Source organism: Melopsittacus undulatus, chromosome 11 (genome assembly GCF_012275295.1).
Source record: "Melopsittacus undulatus isolate bMelUnd1 chromosome 11, bMelUnd1.mat.Z, whole genome shotgun sequence".
Classification (NCBI taxonomy): Eukaryota; Metazoa; Chordata; class Aves; order Psittaciformes; family Psittaculidae; genus Melopsittacus; species Melopsittacus undulatus.
In genome coordinates, this window is record NC_047537.1 from 8,113,359 (window position 1) to 8,136,286 (window position 22,928).

The 22,928-nt window shown below is 45.5% G+C and overlaps 1 protein-coding gene across 1 annotated transcript in view; it reads right to left on the reverse strand.

The window, feature by feature from the left end:
* The window catches only part of PAPPA (pappalysin 1), a 178,841-nt gene that overhangs the window by 62,976 nt on the left and 92,937 nt on the right, over positions 1-22,928 (reverse strand). The window contains exons 9-10 of the mRNA XM_005145618.3: positions 21,522-21,613; positions 9,055-9,251 (exon numbers count right to left, since the gene is read on the reverse strand). Of these exons, the coding sequence (XP_005145675.2) occupies positions 9,055-9,251; positions 21,522-21,613 (289 nt within the window). The remainder of the gene's footprint in view (positions 1-9,054; positions 9,252-21,521; positions 21,614-22,928) is intronic.

Below are 22,928 nucleotides of genomic sequence, written 5' to 3' on the forward strand. Positions count from 1 at the left end.
TTGATGTCCCAGGTTAGTAGGGGAGGTTCACAGAAAATCTTCTTTGTTACTGAGTGGGTTAAGGTACAAGCATCATCTGTAAGAGGAAGCTCAGGGCTCCTTCAGCCTCATTGCCTCCCAGGAGCAGGCTCTGGGAGAACAGACTGGAAGCACAGCGAATAGAGAAACTGAAGCTTGGCCATTCCCACAAGAAACCACCCCCACAGGGAAGAGCTTCTGCCTAAGAGCTCATCTCAGTCTCCCCTCGCGCAGGTTAAAGCTATTCCCCTTGGCCTGTCCCTACAGGTACTTGTCCCAAGCCCCTCTCCAGGTTCCCTGCAGCCCCTTTAGGCACTGGAGCTGCTCTAAGGTCCCCCCTTAAGGAGCCTTCTCCTCTCCAGGCTGAACAAGCCCAGCTCTCTCAGTCCAGCTCCATAGGAGAGGTGCAGGAAGAGCATGTTTATGCTGTGTTTCAGCTTTCCCTCTTTGAAAAGAGACTTCTCTGAGAGTGATGATGCAAGGGTTAATTACCAAAAAAACAGGAAAATGAAATCCACTGCCCAAAGTGCTGAGCATAAGGATTTTGGTCCAATGACGAACATGGGTAAAGAGATCTTGATGTTCTTCTGAAATGAGGGCTTCTCCCAGTGAGGAGGTACATGCACACACAGATAATAGCATTGATCATGCAAATAATCATTTCCTGGCATGAATTACAGTTCACAGCCAGACCCTGAGGCTACAGTGGAAACCCAGGCCTGGTGGAGGCTCCTGCTGATAGCAGAGGGAGCTGGGCCCATTTACCAGACAGGTGAATCATGGCTTCTTATCAGATTCACCAATGAAATTACCTCAGAGGAAACAGTGATGCTTCAAATCTGTAGGCACTATTTCCCAAACTGAGCATGGATTTGGGGTTCCTCAACAGTTACGGCTCCAGGTAAGGTAGCACAGCATCACAGCATGGTCTGGGTTGGAAGGGACCTTAGAACTCATCCAGTTCCATCCCCTGCCATGGGTAGGGACATCTTCTACTAGAGCAGGATGCTTCAAGCCCTGTTCAACATGGCCCTGAACACTGTCAGGGATGGGGCAGCCACAGATTCCCTGCACACCCTGTGCCAGCGCCTCAGCACCCTCACATGGAAGAAATCTTGTGGATGTTCATCTCTTGGCAACCTCATCAGGAGCAACCCACAATGCAGGAGAGATTTAGAGCTGCCCAAGAGTTTATACAAATGGTCCCAATTTTGTCCTTTTCCTTTTTTCTTTTTAAAGCATACACTTATTTGCAGGTGGGGGTAGAGGGACTGACTCAAGAGACCTCCAAGACAATTCTGGGTAAGCATCATCCTTCTCAAAACCAGGCCTTTTACAGCCATCTCAAGATGAACCCCCTAAAATTCACTGGCATTCAAAATACGAGGTCTTTTATGACAAAGTGGGCTAAAATGCCTCTGGGACTCTGAATGAGCAGTGCAGACAATCCTGCACTTCAAAGGAAAAATAAATTCTCTGCTCCTGGCATGAGAAAGTTTACTTTCAGCTTAAAGAAATGATTGTGTGGTTTTGGGGATGGCATTCCGTTCTGCTAAAGAACAGCACCCTGCCTGCCTCTATATCTGTGGCTTTGTAGCTACATTACAATCCTGGAGAGCTCTGTTTACATATTTTACATGGTTTCTTGTGCAGAACATGAAACCAAATTACATAGTAAAGGCTATTATGGCTTTGCTCTTGCACCCTTTTCCATCGCCTCCTTCCTATCACTTGTTTTAATTCTATCCAAAATCATCGACTGGATATTTCGAACAGGGCTTGACTGAAGGGCAATGTTTCAGGCAAGTTTCTTTACTATAGCACAGGGAGAATCATGCAAAAGCTGGTGAAGCTACATGCCAGGGGGGTAGGGAGAAGATAGCCAGGGCTGGGGGTGGGATGAGAAATGCTGAGAACCCTTCATGCATGAACAAAGCAGACGTGTCAATGCATTTATGCAAGAATCAGTCTGCTCTGAATGGAGAGGGACCCAAGACAAACAACCCGGATGGGATGCAGGAGAGCTATCCCACGCTCGCACTGGACATGCTCTGCATCTAAAGGCTCGTGAGCAGCAGCAGCAGACAGAGAGAATGGCAGGTTGAGGGGCAAGGGCCGAGGAGGGGGGTCTCCTTTCATGCTAACAAGTACCACCACTGTCGTGGGGTCCGGCTTTCAGCTCCCTGATGCTGGGTCGGGGGGGTCCAAGCTGTTTTCTATTAGCATGTGTAATCATGGTGGGTGGCTGGGTGTACAGCAGATATGATCATAAAATGCTACATTACTTCCTTAAAGAAGCACATAATCCTTATTATTACCCAAGACAATATTCCTTTCTTGCCTTTCTTCTCACTTCCAGCAACAACAAACGGCGTGGAATTCTGCTCTCATTTCGTTAGCGGTAAATGTCTCCTGGTCCGAGGAAGAAGGGACCAATTTCCGGCACCTGAGGATTTTTGGTTTGACCTTCATCTCTGCAAAGGTCAGACTGAACCTCTCTGAGAGTACCGATGGCTGCTTTGCGCTCTGCATCATCCTTTGTTTCTTTTATCTATTTTCTCCACAGTACACAAAGGGAACACAGTGTACCAGCCCCTGGTACTCACTGTTCCGTTTCCCTTAGATGACTTGCATATGTGCTCTTGAAAAATTATTCTAAAAACTAAGGGGGGAGGGGAATGGAAAGAAGAAAATATCCCTTGAGTGTCTGGCAAAATTGCTTGGAATCTCCTCTGACATCTCATTGTGTTCTCTCTGTCCTCCCCTAACACAAATCAGCCAGAGGCTACGACATCAGCTATGGGGTCTACTGGTTTACTACTGCCAGGAGCAAAGGAACACTGGAAGACGTGGGAATGGAGGGGTGAGAGGGAGGGAATCTCTGTCCTAGCAGGGAGCAAGCAGCCAGGTGATGGGCAGCATCTCCTTTTCTTCAGCCAGCTCTGGATTGAATTTAAGGGTAATGCTCTTTTCCAGCCATCTCCCTGCAGCTGAGTCTTTTTCAAGACAGCTTACCTAGAAATCCCATTTTATTGCACTTCAGAGACCTCCCCAGGACACTGAGATCATTCCTGAGCAGGAGCCATGGCACTGATGTTAGCACACATCTTTGGAGCATCCCTCACCTTGGTGTGGACCCTTCACATGGGCTTCCTCCTCTAATGAGACAAAGCAACAACACAATCACACAAGTGAGGACCAGTGGAGTTCCTTTGGCAGAAGGGTTGCAATATCCATCTTTCCCAGCTAGACAGGTGGGAAACAAGGTTTCCAGCCATTAAAGCAAGCTGTTGGCGGGACAGTTTTCCAGTCCTTTTGTACTGGGAATGAACAGCCAAACTGTGTTTGGCTAAAGACTGATTAATTCATAAACAGGATGATGTGAGGTGGCTGACAAATCTAAAATGTAGATTTAATGACCCCAAACCCCTTCCAGGTCTCTGCTTTCAGACACTGACTCTCAGTAAGCCTTGAGTAGCTTTCTTTTCATCCAAGATATGAACTTTTCCCTTTCAAGACTTCCTGAACTTCCTGCTCTTAGGGAGGTCTAGGCTCAAAAATCCCAGTGCCTGCAACAGCTCTGAAGGATATTGAGGCTTAATCCTCAAACAGTAGCTTTACCTTTCTGTGCTCCGGTTTCCACCTCTATTAAAAGGAGCAGAAACCAAGCAGTGTGGCTCTGATAAGGTTTAACTAATCCCTGTACATTGAAAACTATCATCAGTTAAGCCAAGGAAGGAGAATTCCAGCCTGAATTTGCCTGATGGTCAGGGCCAGGCTCGTGATGCAACTGTCCAGCCTTCAGGCAAAAGACCAAATTGGCTGTTCTGTAGTATCCAGGGAAAGGCTGAGATAAAGACAAAGTGTTGGAGCTCCCCTTGGACCCCAACTTTAGATTTGGAGGCTCTGTAACTAAAGCTGAATCCTTGTGGTGAATCAGCCAGTTCTGGAAATGAGCTCAGATGCATACAGCAAACCTACATTCCTCTTACAACACCCTGTGCCCAGTGTCCACTTCATCTTTTTCCAGAACTAACCTCTCATCACTCATGGTTCCTCCATTACTGGTTTTTCTTAGTGGGATTCTGCCCTCATCCTCCAGAGATTAGTGGTTCGAAGCCTGGCTCAGCTATAAATAATAAAGACATTTGCAAAGCAAATCATCTTATTAAAAATGGGGATTCTTCTATCCCTCCAACCACAACAAACCTCTGACCGTTGAAGAGCAACAGGACTTGGCTGTGAACTGGGGAGTTCAAAAAGGCCCGCTTGCAGAGCCGACAAGCAGATCTCAGCAAGATCACCCCAAAGGAAAAGAATGGCTTCTCCATTAAAAGTTGCAGGTTTCCTCTCTTCCCATTCCTGTTCAACATTACTCTATTAGTTGGCTTTGTTGGATCTTTGGGGAATTATCTTCAGTGTTATATTTATTAGACAGAATAAAACTGTGTGGCAGAGATCATCTTTCTCTCCCATTTTCTTACAGTATTTTCTTACCACTCTTGGAGCCCTTGCTCTACCATGTTGTTTCTTCCAGTACTCAGAGTATTTCTGTGCTCCTGTCTTCTCCTTTTGTGGGCAATTTCAGACATACTGCAATTCTAGACATCTTCCTGCTGCTGGTGGAAGGATAGGTTCGTGGCATGAATCTGGACGAGTGCAATTGTGGGAACTGGAATAGGGGCAGGAGGGGGCCGCTGTTTGTGGGAAAGATGTAATAAGAATCCTCTTCCACAACATGTTACTCCATAGCAGCCCCTGTGGGGTACCCAGATGAGAACAGAGTGTGTTCATCAGTCCGGGAATGAGCAGGATCTGTGTGTGCCCAGCAGCCTTGGGAAAGAGTCTCCTTTTGGTTAGCTGTGCTGGGCTGTGTGGTTTTTCCATACATGGAAAACCCAAGCCCAAACAATGACACAGGGAGAAAGAAAATAAATTTATATATATACATATAGGGTTACTTGGTCTAAACAACTTCTGCACAACTGGGAGGAAACCAGATGAAAGACACAGTTACTGGGAGACTGGCCCCCTAAATCACCAACACGCACCCCCCAACTTCCAAGTCTTGAGCACACATTGCTGTGACAGGAGGAACAAGATCAGCAATAAGCCACCTAAACATCCATTAGTCCTTTCTTATAATTCTCTATTATAATAGCCCAAAGAGAAACTGCAGATGAATCAGTGCTCCAAAACCAGGAGTGCCACCAGCAAGATGGAAGGAGAAACAGCAGCTCCAGCCTCCTGTGGCTGGCCTGCACAAACCTGCCTCTGGTCCTCTCACTCAAACCATGGAGCAACCCCTTGAGACGGACCTGTCAGAGGCTTCCTCCAAAGACATGTCTGTATAAAAAAGACACAGCAGAAGATCCAAATCCTTCCTGCTCAGTACAACCTACTGTCGAAAGAGAGACTAACACAGTTAATGCACCATTGCCAAACCAAACTGGCAACGAGAGAAAGGAGGCTGAATCTATGAAGGCCATTGCAAGACCCTGGTTTCTTGAACCCTGAAGGACAGCAAAGCTTTTACAGTGACCTGATCCACACTGCACATTCCTACTTTGCACACTTTGTTGACGCAGCTTTACCAGTGATGCTACAATGGAAATTGTCTGGGTAGGCCATGGTCTGGCTTTTTAAACTCTTGTCTTGTCAAGCCTAGGTTTGCTTAATGTGGTGTCAGGAGGCCATGTCCTACCCCCTCCTGCTGGTAAAGAGGAGGCTGACCTGAGCTGGGTACAAACCAGGCAGGGAAATAAGTCACTGGGGACTTCCAACACAGCAAAATTGCAGCTATTCACCAAACAGATCAGACGAAGCACCCTTTGGGTTTATGCCTACTGGATCTGTCCTTCAGCCAGTATAAATCTGCCTAGTGCTACTGCCTTTCTGTAGTCTTTGCCAACACACACCAGCTGATGACTTAATGCTAGCATCAATAATCTTTAGCACAAGAAAGGCCCCGAGAAATAAGCAGTGCTGTAGAAAACTCCACACAAGCAGTCCATCAACACTGATAATATTTCACACACAGTGGATGGCAAGGAGAGGCTGTTTACAGACTCACAGCAAGAGCAGGAGGGAAAAAAAGCAGCCCAAGAGTGTGCAAAGCCCTTACTGCTGAATTCCTCCTGCAGTCGACAACAGGTACTGAGCAGTGTCTGCACGCAGGAGGATGCTGGATCAGAAACCCAACTGTACAAACACCCTACATTGCATTTCTGTGCTGGTGCAATGTTGCTGACTGGTCCCCTTTGGCTCTAAATAGGATGCTGTCAGTACTGAGAATATTTCTTAATCAGCACTGAAGAGTGGCTGCCAGGAAAGTAGAAGTGGCTGTCTCTCAGTCTTGCTTCTGCAGAAAGAGCAATTGTTTCAAGGGGGGGCTGTTTGACCTTTCCATTTCTCAAATGTGTATCTCTTCGCCAAGACTGTGTCATTCTTTGTAAGCATTTTGTTGTTCAAAACAAATCTTATACTGTGAACTTCTTTTTTCCCCTCCCTTCGTATGTTGCCATTCAGCGGCCTCGTACTCACAAGGAAGCAACCAGCATGTCAGATCCAGCTCAAAATAACAAGCAAGTGAGGGCAACCCTACTTGTAAGGAACAACCAACTCAGAAACAGGCACTGTCTGAAATGAACTGAGCAAAGGGGTGTGGGGTGCTCAGTCTGCAGAGGCAACCCTACAATAATAAGGAAGTGTTCTCCTGCTTGTGCTCATAAACAATCCTCCAGCAGTGAACAAGTGCATGCAGGCAGATATTGCTGAGAAATACCCCAAAACCACCCAAACTCCTCAGAAACAGCCCAAGCAAAACCATGACAGTCAAGCAGAGAAACAGGTCTTGAGATATCTAAGGATGAGAAACATTTTAAATCATGAAGGACATGCTTAAAATGCTTTAAAGCACCTTGAGAGCACCAGGGCAATTATGAGAAATGGGATGGCTAACAAACAGGCAGATTATGTATTCTGTATATTGCTGTTCACTGCACTCAAACATATCTTTCATGGCATTCTTGATGAGAAGCCAACAGAAATACCACTCTGATTAATCAGGAAACTACCCAGCAACAACATGAAAAGTTTGCACAAGACCAGCAAGCACACAACCTACTCCAAAAGATATCTGGGTGAGGAAAGGTACTCCTTTCATCAATACAAAACCCCCCGAAGGCTCAATGCTTGTACAGATAATGACGCCAAACATGTTTACACACCAGTGATCATTACATGCAGTGATTAGAAGAGCTTTTAGGTTAATTTTCATCTCCGCTCTCTAACACTGATGACCTGCTGCCCCACCTAACCTCTTTGCAGTGACAAGTCAGGTGCTTTCACAAGCCCACAAGCCTGTCTTGTTCCTGCGGAAAACAAAGACTTTCTCAACATATATGATTAAAAAGGTCAATGAACCCATGTACTCAAACTGGTAACAGGACCAGCTGAGCTAAAGCAAAAATTCCTTTTGCTGGAAGTAAATAGCACACTGTTATCTCCCCAGGGGCCAGGCAATAACAGGAGGCATGCTCCCATTCACTCTGGCAGTGTGTGATATGCCAGTGCTCTGCCTATAAATACAACAGCACTTTCTTCCAACCCCCTTCTTTTTTGTTTTAACAAGACTGTGACAACTTCATCTCATCAGGTACAACATACAAGCCTGAGTTGTGGCTACACAGCAGGGCTTTGCATGTGCACGTGGTGGTGGTTATTCCACCGCAGGACCATATGTTACCTACTGCATGGGGTGGCTGCATCTCTACCAGTGCCTTAGGAGAAAAAACAGGGCAGCCTTCCACAGCAGCTGCATGGGCACAGAGTGCTTGGGGACATGCACATAAAGCAGCACCTGAACTAGAGACAGTGGGCTTTGGGCTGTCCTACAGGGAGATGAAATGAGAAAGAAGTTATGAAGGCACTGGTAGGGGTCCAGGTAAAAGTTCTTTTTACAGTGTGAGATAATAAAGGAGACCATGACAAAGAGGCAATACTGGGCTCTGGATTGTTCCGTGGTACTATCCAAGCTTTGTGCGTTTAAAACTGACCTGGTAATTAATTTGTTACAGACTTGTGCAATGTGGACAAGGCCAAATCTCTTGCATAAAGATGTTTTCTTTTGCAAGCCAACTAGAAATACTTCATGTTTACTATACACGGAGAAATCTGCTTGTCCTATCTGTGACATCCCTCTCTGCGCTGCCCATAAGACACCCCCCCAGTAATTAGACTGTTGGAACAACTTTACTGCCTCAACCCAAAAGTTCATGTAATTCACTGCTCTATCTCTAGCAAGGACAGCAGTGGATGCTCAAGAAGGAACACACAAAGCAGCTCCTGTATCTATATCCTCTATCTATAACTTGCATCCTCTAAAAAACATCAATAAGCAACATGGGCTTTCCTGAGTCAGGTTGCATCTGGATTGTTGCATCTGCATCATGTACAGCTCTGTTTTCCAGGCATTTGTCTAATGTCTTTTTGAACTCATTTAGATCTAATTCTCTCAGGGAGACAAAAGGTAAAGTTATGGTAACTGGAGCTATTTATATTACAAAGGAGACATGTAAGACGGGGGTTAAAGCTAATGAATGGCTTTGGGAATGGACGGGACCTTTCTCAGAATAGAACAATAGGGTGCTTTTATGAAACTGGGAGACAGAAAACACAAAACTATTAAAAAGAAAGAACGCTCTTTTGTATTATTCAGCATTAGCCTTCAGAACTCATCGCCACAAGACAGTAGCCTGTGCTAGCTGCAGAGAGCCTGTCTAGGCTTTTTAGTGGTGGTAGTTGCTCGAGGTGGCTCCTACACAGCATATAGAATGCATGATTGGGACTGAATTTCAGCTTTTCACTACTTATCAGGCTCAGAAAGAGGGAAACTGCTGTCAGGGGCCTTCCTTGGTGAAGCAGCAAGTTAACGGGCAGAGAAAACATCACACACGAATGTTGAGCTACATTCATGACTGTTGCTTCTTCCTGGACTTTGCTTGCCAGGACAGGAAAGAACACATGCTTTCTTACCTGGGTTGCTGCTGGCTGACCAATGACCACCCATCCTGGACACTGCTGGTCACTGTGATGTGAGACAGAGACGTTGGAAGCCCACTGATCCAGGAAGCCTTTGGGAGTGTAAACACCGCAGTCTTTGATGCTGGTCATTTGCTCAAATTCCTCACATACTCCATCACCATCGTGGAAATAACACCTGCTGGGTTCATCTGCCAGGAGGAAGAGAAATCACAAAGCGCTGGTTACAGGTAGCAATGTAAGAGCTCGGACCTGATAACATCATTGTCATGTATCTGCTGGACCAGGTCTCTGGGAAGTGAAAGCACTCCTAGGCAACAGCAAGGTGAATTAAAAAAAACAAGCAACAATAGTCAACTTTTATATTGGGCAATTCCCCCATGACATTTCCTAATGTAAGGGGATTTCTGCTTATTTTCATCTACCTCCATTTGAAAGGATGGAGACAGAAGAAAGCAGAGACAGAAAATACATAGAGAGACAATGTGGGTGTTGGCGTAATTCCACCAACTTGGGTGGAAAAACGCCAGCAGAGGGGCTGGTCTGCAACATTTCCTTTTTTGTTTCTAAAAGATATCTGCAAAACAACCACAGCAGCAGCAGCAGCAACTGTGAATTTCAGGATGGTGAAAACTGCCAAGTTCACAGTTGTAGTGACCGAAGGGCCCAACAGATCTGTTTATCCACAGAGCAGACACAGTATACAATGTACAAGGGTAAGCTTGCCACATACACACACGGCTTCAACCAACATGACTCAGATTTGACCTGAAAGGATCAAAAGCAGCAGGAGACTTTATTATCCTCGTCCATTTATTCTGTGGCTTCTCTAATGAGACTGCCAACAAAGATGCCAAATTTTTGAGGTTGTTTCTGTAACACTGGCCCATTAAAAACTGAACTGAGATCCATCTACTCTTTTCAAACAGACTGCATAGCAATAATGACTTTCAGTCATTAGAGTACTCTCTGAAATGGAAACCTTTGACCTGTTGGTATCCTATTTTGTATTGTATTATCATTGCCAGTCCCCAGAGGTATCCAGTTCTGACAGCCTGTTGTATTTTTGTCTGGCAAATAAGCCTGCTGAAAAAAAAGAAAACTGGTAGGAAATTAGCCAGAGCTGCTAGCTGGACTGATGGAAGTGATCCCTAAGGAGAGTCCTGCCGGTAGCATTGGACTATCTTGAGCTAGGTGTCAAAAAATCCAACGGCTGCTCAATTTTGAGCTACTTCCAACCTACTAAATCCCCTGTTTATTTTCCCTCCTAGTTTACACAGTGAAATACCACCATGAGCCAGAAAAAAATCAGTTTATTGCAAGTCAATTATTTAATGACTTTCACTCCTTTTCCCCTCCCTTCCTCCCAGTCCCATGTGAAAAATTCCAGGTCCTTCTGAGAGTGTGAGTTTGAAAGAATGGAGAAGTGAGTCAGGGAAGAATGTCATTATGGTTTCATTTCATCATGACCTCTGCGGACAGCTCATGTACATGGGTAAGTATTGGGAACTGTGTATCTGCTGGGCCAGTGCTGTGAGCTGGTGAAAAGGAGCCAGCATGAATCTGGAAGCTGTTCAGCTGCATGAGTGCAACCCTGCGCATGAGCTGGGGTGGCCAAACTCTTTGACCCTACATGTCACATCTTAAAATCTTCATATGGCTGAGAGCCACCAAACATATACCACACACCTCGAATGGCTGGGAGGAGGAGGCTTGGGAGAGTGCTTCACAGGGAAGAGATGACAATGGCTCCCCAGGGTGTCCCATTGCTCCGTGGTGGGAAGGGGCTCGATGGATGTGCAGATGGACCCTAAGGCAACTCAGCAGTACTGGCCCCAGCAGCCACTGTCTTGCCTTTCCCAGGGCCTATTGCCCAACAGCACTGATGCCAGAAGGGCCATGCTAGTCCTCGTCTGATATTGACCCAGCTGGGAATGTGAATTTGAACTGGTCATGAACAATATGTGCCCTGAGAGCCACAGTTTGGACATCCCTGTGACATACCTTGTTTCTCTGTAGGGCTTATCAGTGCTGGCACAGTGCTGCACAAGTGTGGCTCATTCACATTGTGATGGCCATGGAGGCAAATCCTTGTTTCCCTTCACCTGATCCTTCTGCATCTCTTGTTCTGCTCCTCTCTCTGCAGGGCAATAGCAAAGCATAGGCCAGATCTCTGCTGTACCCAAGAGCAGCAGGATAAAGCTAAGCAGCTTGCCCGCCTTGGAGCACCATGTCCCAGTTTGAGTGAGAGTCTCAGCAGAAATCCCTGAGAAACATTCAGCTCTGGAAAACCTGTGGTCAGCAATCAAAAATCCTCAGAAACAAATCCCAAACATATGAAAACATGGATTTTTTTTGGAAAAAGAGTTTCTTTGTCATTTTAGGAAAAGAGGCTTATTTCTGTAAAAAGCAAAAGAAAAAAAAGAAAGGAAAACACCCACCCTATTAAAAAGACCCAGCCTTCAGCCTGTTGCCATATGCACAGTCAGATATACGCTTACAGTGAAATACCAGCACCCAAGAGCACCCTGCTACACACCCACACTGACAGAAGCACTGACACACAAACACATGGACGCTCTCTTTACACATCCCCAGAGCAGCCACCCCAGTGATGCAAACACATCCCCAGAAACTCACAGCCTCATTTTAGGCATTATACAGCATTTCCCTGGCCTTCCTGAAGCACTGACTTCTTTTCATGACAGGCACTGAAGCAAGCACAACATTTATATAGCAGCATACTCCTGCACTGGCTCCAAACGTTCCCTCCTAATGTGATGATAAACGCAATGGGCTTCTGATAAGATCATGTGTTTGGGTTAAAAGAATACTCAAGACCTACTCCAACCCGATGACTTAATTCATACTCACATGGATGGGAAGGCAGCCTTTGAATAGCTGTGATCCAGGCCAGCGTGTGATCCTCACAGAGGCTAATTTGTTCCTGATTATGCTTAAGACCCCAATAAATCTGTCTGCTTGGAGTCTGCAAAACCCGAGGGAGGAACCAAATGGAGAGGTTGGGATGTCTGAATTAAATGGAGACTGCCTAAATGATTAACCAAGTCTCACTGAACTGCACTGTCATGAGCCCTTCAGCTGTGCTGGTCCTGGAGAATGGCTGCACCTTGCTCTCCATCACAGCATGGGACTGGATGACATAAGAGCTGAGAGATCAGGTACCTGCTTGCTTTTATGTGCTTTGAAAAATGATGGTGAAAGTGGCTTTACAACTTTGCTTTCTTTTAAGGAAAGAAAAAGAAAGGAAGGAAAGAAATAGTAAGTCCTACTATTAACACACCATCCTGAAGCATGCACTGTCATGCTTTGAGGGGAGCATTGGTGAGAAGAGCAGGTGTTGCCTGCCCATGAGGTTCTACAACTGAGTGACAGCAAAGAGGGGGACTTCTTTAAATCATGAGAGCATTGATGAAGGCATCAATCTACGGCAGCCAAAGGTGGTGAATCACTGGGTAGGCTGCCAAAAAGCAGAGGCTCTTCCTTCCACATGTGCTGAGCACCAGCTCTGACTCCTGATTCTTACTGTGGTCTTGGATGCTTGGTAGGTTACATGTTGGGCTTCACATTTTCATGAGCAAAGTAAAGAGCAACCAGATTGTTTCTTCCTACGATTGTCCTCATAAAATAAAAGCTAACAGTCTTCTTCCCTTTCCACAGTGGTGTGAAGACAGCTCAGTTAAATCCACAGAGTCCTACAGGATCAAAGCCAGGGAGGGCAGTGTCAGGAGTGGTGTTTTTCTAAGAAGCAGTAGCTAACATCTTTATTTCCATCATGGTGCAAAATGCCTTTTATGTTCTATTCTCAACTACTGTGACATGAAATGCATTACTGGGTAATATGAGCTAACTTTTGCCTCCATAGAGACCTACAAGCTCCCAAGACCTTTTGAAGGTCACAGTGCTGTAGTGGTCACATATGGCCTGCATCACAGACTTGGTTCATCAACGCTGCGGACTTCTCATTTCGAAGTTCAATCTGATTTGAAGAAGATATGGAGGAAGGGAACATGAAGGAAATCTGATTTGTCCTCAAGGAAAAAATTACAAAGCAGTTGCCTGGAAATCCAGCTTAAATCTAGAACAGCAAAATGTCTGCAGGCACAGCACCTGGCAAGAGACAGCACCTCTGGGGATTGACAACAGATGCTAAAGGATCCTGAGCTGAACTCAGAGAACACGTATTCATTCAAGCAGCTTGAGCTCTTTTTCCCTGACAATGTTCTCACTGAAGGCACAAAAATGTTGGGGCCACACCAAAGTTGCTCTTGCTTGGAGAAAAGGCAGTCTCCAGTTCAGCAACATCTGGGAATCCCTGAATGCTCCATGGCAGACACCAACCCAGAGAGGGAGACTTGTTGGAAAGACAGACTAGCAAGACTTGGCCTGCTCCCTACTGCATTGGGCTGCAAGATCTAGACTTATCTTAGGGCTCCTGTGCACCGTGTGATCTGCGTATCTCCTTACTTCTTCAGCTGCCTGTACACAGTGTAAAAGACAGATTTTGGAATTAAATACAAGCCCCTCATGTGGGGTTTAGAGATAAAAGGATGAACAAGGCAAGGCAGAGGGTTTAGCCAGTGCTTGCAGGCACCTGCCAGCCCAGGTCTGGATGAGCAGGTATCTCTGCATCACAGTTACCTATTTGAAGCAAGGCTGGAAAATCCCCAGCAAAATGAATGAAGTCTGGTACAGATCAGGAAGCAGACATGCAGGATACACACTTATCTGTCATAGGCAGCCTTCCACCTCATTAGAAAGAAAAAAAAGAGATCAAGGGATCCAATTCATAGCACAGGGCACATCCTCCTTGAGGCTTTGAATGTCCGAGCCGCATAGTCAAAGTGCTGGGGAGAGACACTCAGGGCAGCTTCCTGTTTTCAGCTGGAACGCAGTGATTGGCATCAGCATAGTCTTCTTTTGTGCAATAACTACTATTTTTTCTAAAGGCCAGACAAAAAAAAAAGTATTTTTAAGCTCAGCTGTTTACTTGGGGATGTTTCCAACTCTAACAAGCCTCACATCACATAACTATTGGTCCGAAAGACAAAAAAAAGAGGGGGAAGAGGGGTACAAAAATGCAGAAGCATTGTCTCAAAGTAACAAGATCTTGGAACAGAGCAAGCTTAATTTTAACCCCTGGGAGGTCTGTCCAAAGGTGTCCAGCCCTTTTCAGACACAATGAGGGATGAATCACAGGCTCACCCAAAGCAACAACTTGTGCAGAAGCAGGATTTTGCCACCACATCACTTAACTGTAAGGTCCTTTCCAACCGTAACTATTATATGATTCTATCTCCAGCACTGTTGTTTAAGTTTACAGATGAGAAGAAACATATCCAGAGGTTTCTATCACTAAAGGAGAAATAATTCCACTGCAGATCACAAGAACCCGGCAGCTGAGTGATAGCAGAACCTGCTCCATCTATTTCTATGAGAGTTTCACCTTTGGCTTCAGTGGGAAGAGAGTGAATAACCTGGCCTGCTTCCAGGATATCTGCTAATCTCTTCTTTAATACTGAAGAAGCCAGAGACAGAGAGAGATTTCCTGCTACAATAAAATATTCAAGAGTTATTTTCCTTCCTGGATGTTTGGGTTTGAGAAGAGGAAAAACCATTACACAGAGCTTGGGCAGACCTTACCGAATAAAGTTGCGTATCAATAAATGGTGACGTTTTCCTTCCATGAAATAAAACAGACACCTTGGAAATGAAGGCAACAAGGGTGTTGCAATCTACTGCAGCACATCCTGGGGCTTTGCAGGAGGCTTTTTTCCCCCTGCACAACAAGACAATCATGTCTGAGCATCTCCTGAACCGAGCAGGGCAGAACGCAGAATGGGGCTCCCTGGTAACTCAGCTGCTTCGTGGAAATACATTCCTGGGCTTGTCCTTTGTCTGGTGTGAGCCGGCTCCTCGGTATGATATAGTGGTTGGGACACAATAATTATGCAATTGATCTGCATGCTGCAGACAGATACAATTACAACTCTCTCGCAGAGCCCGGCACTGAAATTGGATATTTCACCTCCAAGAACACGAGCCTCTGTCACTTAAGGGAAAGGATATTTCCCATCACTGGCAGTGGTAGTAAGACCTTATCAGCTCTGTGGCTTGCCAGAGGGAGCCAGTGTGGCCTTCCACCAACCATGCATGTTCTAAAAGCACTACAGTACACGTTCTGGTCACTCCTAATCTTGTTTCCTTCCCTGGGTGGTTGGATAAATCTGAAAAGCAGGGCTGGGAATGTTTCAGTATTTCCTCAGACTTACACAGATTTATTAGCTAAACTTGGAGACTGTCTGACCGAAAATCTTGAGGCTTCTGTCACACATGGCAGCAGCCACTATGAAGGCAAGCAGACTGGCCAATGTGGCCCTTCCTGACACCTGGCCCATTTCCTTGGGAAGCTGGGAAGAAGCCCAGGAGAAAAAAAACAAAACAGTGGTGCCAGTCACCAGGGAGAACAAACTGGTTGTCTGTGAGTGTGGTTTGATGTTATTATGTTATTGCAAAGGAAGGTCTTGTGCTTAGCATCATCCTCTAAACACAGCAAGTTGCTGTTGAGTCACAGAGGATGCTCTAAGGAGGGAAGCATGGCCAGCCATGGAAGCACCGATCCACAGAGAGCAACGCGTGAGGGACACAGCAAGCAACGGAGTAATCCTTCTGTTGGGCTCTCATTGTAGCTGTGTCCTAAAAACCAAAGCTGGAATGAACTGGGCTGGAGTCACTGGCCTAGGGAAAAATGCAGGCAAATACCACTCCATCCCACATTCTCCCCCACAAAAAAGCATCTGTCCTTTGTGTTTTGCTGCCTGGGATGCCTGCTCTCTCTGCTCTGTGGCTCAGCTGGCCCTGCTAACATTGCACTATTAATGATGACAGTCTGAAAATCACTTTGAGAGACTTTATGACTATGTTGTGATTACTAACTTGCCAAATGAGTGCTTAGACATTTTAGAACATGTAGCCACACTCCCACGAGCTGCAGGAAACCATCAGCTTCAAAGCATTTGCCTTAAGCTGACTGATTCACACAAATATCATCTGAATGGCCCCAGTCAGTAAAATCATTGCTACTTGCCATAAATTCTGCTATAGAACCTCAGCTTCTGAATCAACAGCAATACTCTTTCCCAAGCTCCTTGGTCAATGCTTTAGTCTTATTGATGCCCTGCGAGACTCTGAGTTTCTCTTGCAAGGTGGCTCAGTTTCTCCCATGCTGTTTTTCTACTGAAAGCCCTGAGCAGGGTCAGCCAAGGCCTATTTAATGTTCATGAAAGAAGGCAAAATCACCATTAGCTGCTGTGTGCGTCCAGAGTTTCGGCAGTCAAAGCCGTGTTCCTGTGCAGGGGTATGAGGAAGGGAGGGAGAGAGGATGAGAGCAAGGAGTGCTCTCAAAGCATGCCCACAATGAATATGGATGGTCATCCATCAATTTATTTTAAGCACATTACTCCTCTGTCAGAAAGGGAAGGAAAAAGAAAGAAAGGAAAGAAAAGACATATAAAATTAGGTTTGTGTCACTCATTTAACACTGCAATTTCCCTAGAGGATTATGCACCAAACAGAGATAGCAAGCTCATGAATATTAATCACTTCCCTGAATGCAATGCAGCCCACCAAACAATAAGATTAGGGGAAAGTGCTATGCTTAATTTATGGATAATGGGAGAGGTAAAGGATAGAGCTCCCACAAAGGTAAGGCTCACAGCTGGAGGGAGAGGCCTCTGAGGAGGAGAAGGACAGATCCAGATTTGTAAGGTAGCAAAAAACCACTTGAGGCCAAGCAGGAGCGAGAGACAAGGTGTTTAAGGATCATTGTCAAATTAAAATCATACTTTTCCCTGAACTGAAGTCTAATGCTTCAAGATGCCAGAAACTGGAGGTAAATTCTAAAGCTAGGTGTATTTATTTTCTCTTTTCCTCTACCCTGTGCCTTTTCTTTGCATTATACATCCCTGAGGCCCTGATCCAACAAAGCAGGGAGATGTGTGTCTAACTTGAAACACTCACATTCTGCAGCCGGACCACTCACATGTGGAAGTAAGAGGAAACACTGCCCTGTTTTGCTGTAAAAAGGCTTTAGGAAGAGTCCCTTATAAGCAATGGAGATAAAGTGTAGCAATAACAACACCAATAAGATGCGATTGAAAACCCCATAAATTACCTGGCAAACTTCAGGGTAGATAGAAGGTCTGCAGCAACTTCCCAGCTGTGGTTCAATGTGTCTATCAGCCTTTACTAATCTCTTTTCATATTACTTTCTCTCCCCCTCCCTTCTTTTTTATTGATCTCTGAATCTTTTTTTTTATCATATCCTTCTCTTTCTTCAGCTCTGGTGAGCTAAATCAATGCATAATGCACATCACACTCAACAAAAGGAATGCAAATGAAAGCAGCGCTCTTTTTCAATGTTCGCACATATATCTAGATGCATGTGTACAACCTTGGTGTGTGGGAGAGTGCACGCCAAGGACAAGGTGCTCAGCTGCTTGTTAGACACCCATTTCTCAATGGATCAAGTGCAAAAAAGCTCTGGGTTCCCACAACTGCAAATCATAACTCTTACAAATGGGGCCTGTTTTACACAGGGCTTGAACTTGGCTGAGATCTGCAGTAATCGCAGAAATCACTTATCCCGAGAGGAATCAAGAGCAAGGTGAAAGAAAAGCAGCCAAGAGGTAGGAGAGGGGTGCATCAGTCACAGCGGACATGACTGCAGCTTGCTTGGCTCCTACATATCCAAAGGCCAAGCAAAACTTCTCCACTGGGACCTGATTCTGTGCAGGGAAGGAGATAAAATGTGCAAAACACACTAGGCGAAGGGGAGGAGGGGAATAAGTAGAGATGATAGATATCAGGATGAGGAAGGGTGAATGTGCCACAGAACTTAAAGGAGGAGTACTGCCTGATGTTGCCATTAATTAATGAATTAATCTTGCTGCCACTCTTCAGCATGTTGCAGGGAGAAAACGCTATTCATCTTATCTGTTTTCTGTTACTTGCCTTTGTGCTCAGAGAAGGCCAGGACAGCCTGATAGTAAGACCACACAGTTTTCTTCCCTGCCTCCCTCCTTCCTTCCCCCACACCCCTCCTCCCGTGGCAGAGCAGATTGATCCACTGTTATCTGATTAGAGAGGAAAGGAGGAAGGAAAACAACACTGAGAGGAAAAAACTCTCTAATTTTATTACAGGCACTAGTGCAAAGTATCTTGAGAGCCTCATGCTGTTCAGACAAAGAGAAGTTGGGCAATTAAAAAACCCCATAAGCCTCATGATCCTAAAAGGCAAAGGGAGCAGGAGAGGCAAAGGGACACCTGCAAACAGGCTGCCTCCATCTTTGGAGATACCTCGTGCGCAGCTGAACATGACCCTGAGCAACATGCTCCAAATTGAAGCTGGATCTAACTTTAAGGTTGGTCCTCCTTGGACCAGTGAACTCCAGGGACTCCTTCAAACCTAAATTATTCTGTGAGTCATGGCTCTAAATCTAAAGTTTGCTGGTGTTTGAGGGCTCTGTTGCATCTCTCTTCTACCAAATGAGGTGACTTGCTTGGTCTCTGCTTTGGAAGGAAGAAGTTCCCTTGGGCTTGGCTATCAACCCTCCTGCTATGAAAGTTTCTGTCGTGATGCCCCTTCAGCCCTGCTTTTGCAAACAAAATGTTTAGTGATCATTCTCAGCCACGTGGGACCCAATCCTGTAGACAATTTGTGACAAGCACTGCATTCACCGCTGCGGTTAGAGTTGCTGGAGTCTAAAGAATGCCTTGTGGTAGTTCAGAAACATGCCTGGAAGGAAACATTTGCAAGATCAAACCCTGAGGCCCCCAGTTCAGCAAAGCCTCTGAACATGTGTTTGAGGCTAACGGCATTCTTCGGTGAAGGGGAGTGATTCCCCTGGCTCTAAAGAGCTACATAATACAATAAGAACATCACTGCAAAAATAACACTGTCTGAAATAATTACTTCTTGTCCTACAGGATTATAACATGTGTTGGCCTTGTAAATATGGAAATGAATTACCCTTATTTTTCTGTGCTCCTTAGACAGGGACTCAAGCATCCCAAGAAAACCCGTCACCAGTTTCAAAGAGGACTTTTGTTTGGCTGAAGGCAGAAGATCCAGTCTTATATTGTGGAGAGTGCTGAATATTTGCACTTTCTGGTTAGTATTTATTATGCAATATGCAAAGCCATTCTCTTCCTCAACACCTTTATGTTTTCTGGTGAGATCTGAATGTTCGGCATGTTAAAACAGAATACAAATCAGCACTGTTCATTTGTCTGAAAGATGAGCCAGCCATTTATCTTTAGCTCTTGATATCCTAATTCATGGTGGTCCAGCACCCACAAATGACAACAGGACCTGTTTCACGGGTATTATCTTCTCTGAACCTTTCTTAGGGACTCGATGAAGGCAGTGGTTGCCCCAAAACAGCAGCATCTGGTCTACCGTTATGCACACACACCAAGCCCATCAGCACCACAGCAGTCTCAGCACCACAGCTGTAAAGCCACTCAACAAAACATTTGCAAGGTGTGTATCCATGCACCTTTCCAGTGATTCAGGTACTCTGATTTACCTTCATCCACATATTCTGTATATCACAAAGCAGGTTGATTTCATTCCCTTTTGAAATCCAGGACCTGTGCAAAACCACAACCTTCCAGAGGCCATGACAAACAAACGTTTTACCTCTGGAATTCCCCTTTCCTTTTCAACACAAGCAACCTGAACATCACTTCCTCTGTAATGGCACAGAAATAGCTGTGTGTATGTTTTCATTGCTTTGTGTTCCAATCGTATTGCTGTCAGACAGGTTTTTATCACATTCTGAACCAGCCCTGTTGCTAGTGCTGGAGATGAACATGTACGCAGGTACAGAGCAGGCTCCTGCACTCACCTAGCAGGACAATGCTGTGTGGTCCAAGGCTTGGGACATCCCATCCATCATTTGGAGCATGATACAGCTCCTGCTCAGCCCACACGACCAAGTTTCCTTAAGAACCAGTATACAAAGGGGAGGACCTGGGTCATGTCCTAACGTAACGCTGGGATGTGGTCAAAGTACAGACCTAGACCTGCTGCTGAGCAGGGTGATACGGATGCAACCACACAGCTCCAACCTGACCCCTTGCTGGAACCTCGCACTCTGCCTGACTTTTGGAGAACCCAAAACATTTGCATAAGTGTTTATCTCACTTTCAAAATATTATGACTAACCTTTTTCAGTGCTTGAGGCTCTAATGCAGCAAGTGACTTGAAACAAACCTAACTTCAAGACCACCAATAGTCACAATTAGCCTGCACCATAAATATGCTCAGATTTCAAAAGAGATATTTACATATGTAAATATGTAAATAAGAACATCACCAAATTGGGCCTCAAGTCTCACAGTGTGGGATGCTGAAATAAAACTGTAGCCGTTACGACGAGACAAGCAGTCCCCAGCTTACCACCCAAGGGAAACATGGTGCCTGTGAGGTCCTCTCTACGTTGCTCCAGGCACAAGAGGTAATCATCAGATTGCCAAAAAGAGTACATTTCAGTCTTGCCAACATTGCATTATCTGCTTAGGACTGAAGGATCACTAGATGGGACTGAGTATTCACTTGGTCAATCCAGATAAGGAATCTCATAGAACATCTTGAGGAGAAGATGACTCTTTATAAACACTCACTTTGGTTGCAGAAGCTCTGCATGTTCCATCCTTCCCCAGCCCTCACCGAGCCCTGGTTGGGAAATGCAATCCCACAGCATAGGGCCACCCCACAAAAGGTGCAGTGCAAATTGATCTCCATTTCCCTCCTCTGCCCCCAGCATTCCTAGAGAGTTTAATGAATATGTAAAGCTCACAACTGCAGCCCAGCTATCCCCGATAGCTCCAGCATCTTCCGGCCATTGTCCTTACAGGTTTTGCTAATCAGAGCAAACCAGGCTTGCAAATGAAATCTGATTAAGTAGTTTTCACCTCTGAAAAAGGGGATTAGCTAGACCTTTGATCCTCAGATATTGATTTGCAACTCAAAGGAGGTGTGACCTCAGCTGGACTTGCTTCTGGTCTCAGTCCCTTCCCCTTTCACTTCTCCTTCTGTTTACCAGGAAAAAAAAAATCAGTTCATGTCTTCTCACATAGCCAGATCTAAAGCCTATTGAAGGCAGTGGAAAACCACCCACTGACTTCAATGGGCTTTGGATCAGTCCCACAATGGCTGACTTAGCCCTAAGTCCTAGGCTGTTTCAAAGCCAGCAGAACCAATTTCCCATCAAAATGACCAGAAGCTGGGAAGATATGTTCGCCTTTCAAACCTACAAATTCCACCTTTTTTTCACTCTTCCATGAAAATTCTTCAGCTGGAAATACTGAAAATGCTGTTGAGTTTTTCCCCTTGCACTCTACGTAGAGTTGTTGCCCACTGTGAGCAGACTTACCGATGCAATTAAAGGACAACTCCTGCAGGCAGAACAGGGAGCAGCCATCACCGTTGATCTTGTTCATGTCATCACATTCTTCCCCCAAGTCTCTGTAGGCAGGGCACACACATGTAAAAATGAGTCAGATGGCAAATGGCATCATCCCAACAATCACTGCAACCCCTCTGCAGAACCCCAAAGCCCTCCAATCTAGTACAGTACTTTGTGTGCTGACCCTTAAAATACCTCTCCCTTCCTCCTCTAACCCTGACTTTCATCATTCCTGGTTCACAGGCTTGCCTGGCCACTTCTCTCCTACACATGTGGATACCACTTGCTGTTCTCTGATGAGGATATGAGCAACTTCCTTCATAGCTGGTGTGGCTGCAACTCAGCAGGTGGGGAAAAAAAGAGAGCAGGAATCTGTGAAACTCTTTGTATTAAATCTGGAAGGGCCAGACTGTGACCCCAGCAAGGCATAAAGCCTGGTGCCAGGCTATTCCAGGTGACAGCATTCAGAGGAGAGTAGGTGGTGTTGGGAATGGGATCCTGCTTCACGCCAGCCCGCACAGTTGCAGCAGCATGCAGGGAGATGAGTGCAAACCAGATGAGAAAGGGGCTGCCACAGCTGTAAGTGGGGCCACAACCAACCAAGCTGTGACACAGTCTGGTTCCTGCTCGCTCCTGAGGCAGCTCAGCTATTGTTCAACACTTGCTGCAAAGCCACAAGCGATGTTTGAGTAATGTGCAAACATAACAGTAGGAGAAAAGTTATGGAAAGAAAAATTAATCTGTCTTTCTCCACCTCTTTCTCCAAGACTGCACTGGATTCATATGTTGTTTGGTTATTCCCTTTGATTTCCCTGCCTGTTGGGCCTCATCCTGCAAACACTTGCTGCCAGGTATATCCTCTGACAGAGTGGTACTACGTGATTGCTGATCGGCATTATTTAAAGCAATGGCTGGATTGAGTACTTGCTTGTTGTTAGTTCCATAGTTTAAATAATTGAATTGCCTAATGCCAGGAAGCTTTGCAGCAGGTGCCTTCAGGGCCAACACAGCAAAAGAAAAAGCCCTAACACAGTTGTGAATGATTTTCTTTTATGTTTTCAGTGGTCTGGGGCCTGGCAGTGGTAAGAGGGAGGAGCTGGTTGAGAACATGCAATTCCCATCACTCTCCCTCAGAGGCCAAATCTGACACCTCCAAATGCATCCCACCTCTGGTGCTCAAAGAAGAGGTTGCACCAGGAACCTGGACCAACACAGGGCAGGGTTTTACCCTCTCCAACAGCTGTCAGACACGTGGGACTCCATTGGTAAGGACAGCATTAAAGGCTATGTGATTTTTTCCAGTGCTTACTTCAACTCTGTATAGGAAATGTCATATGCATGTATAAAGATAGAGATACACGAACAAACAGCATA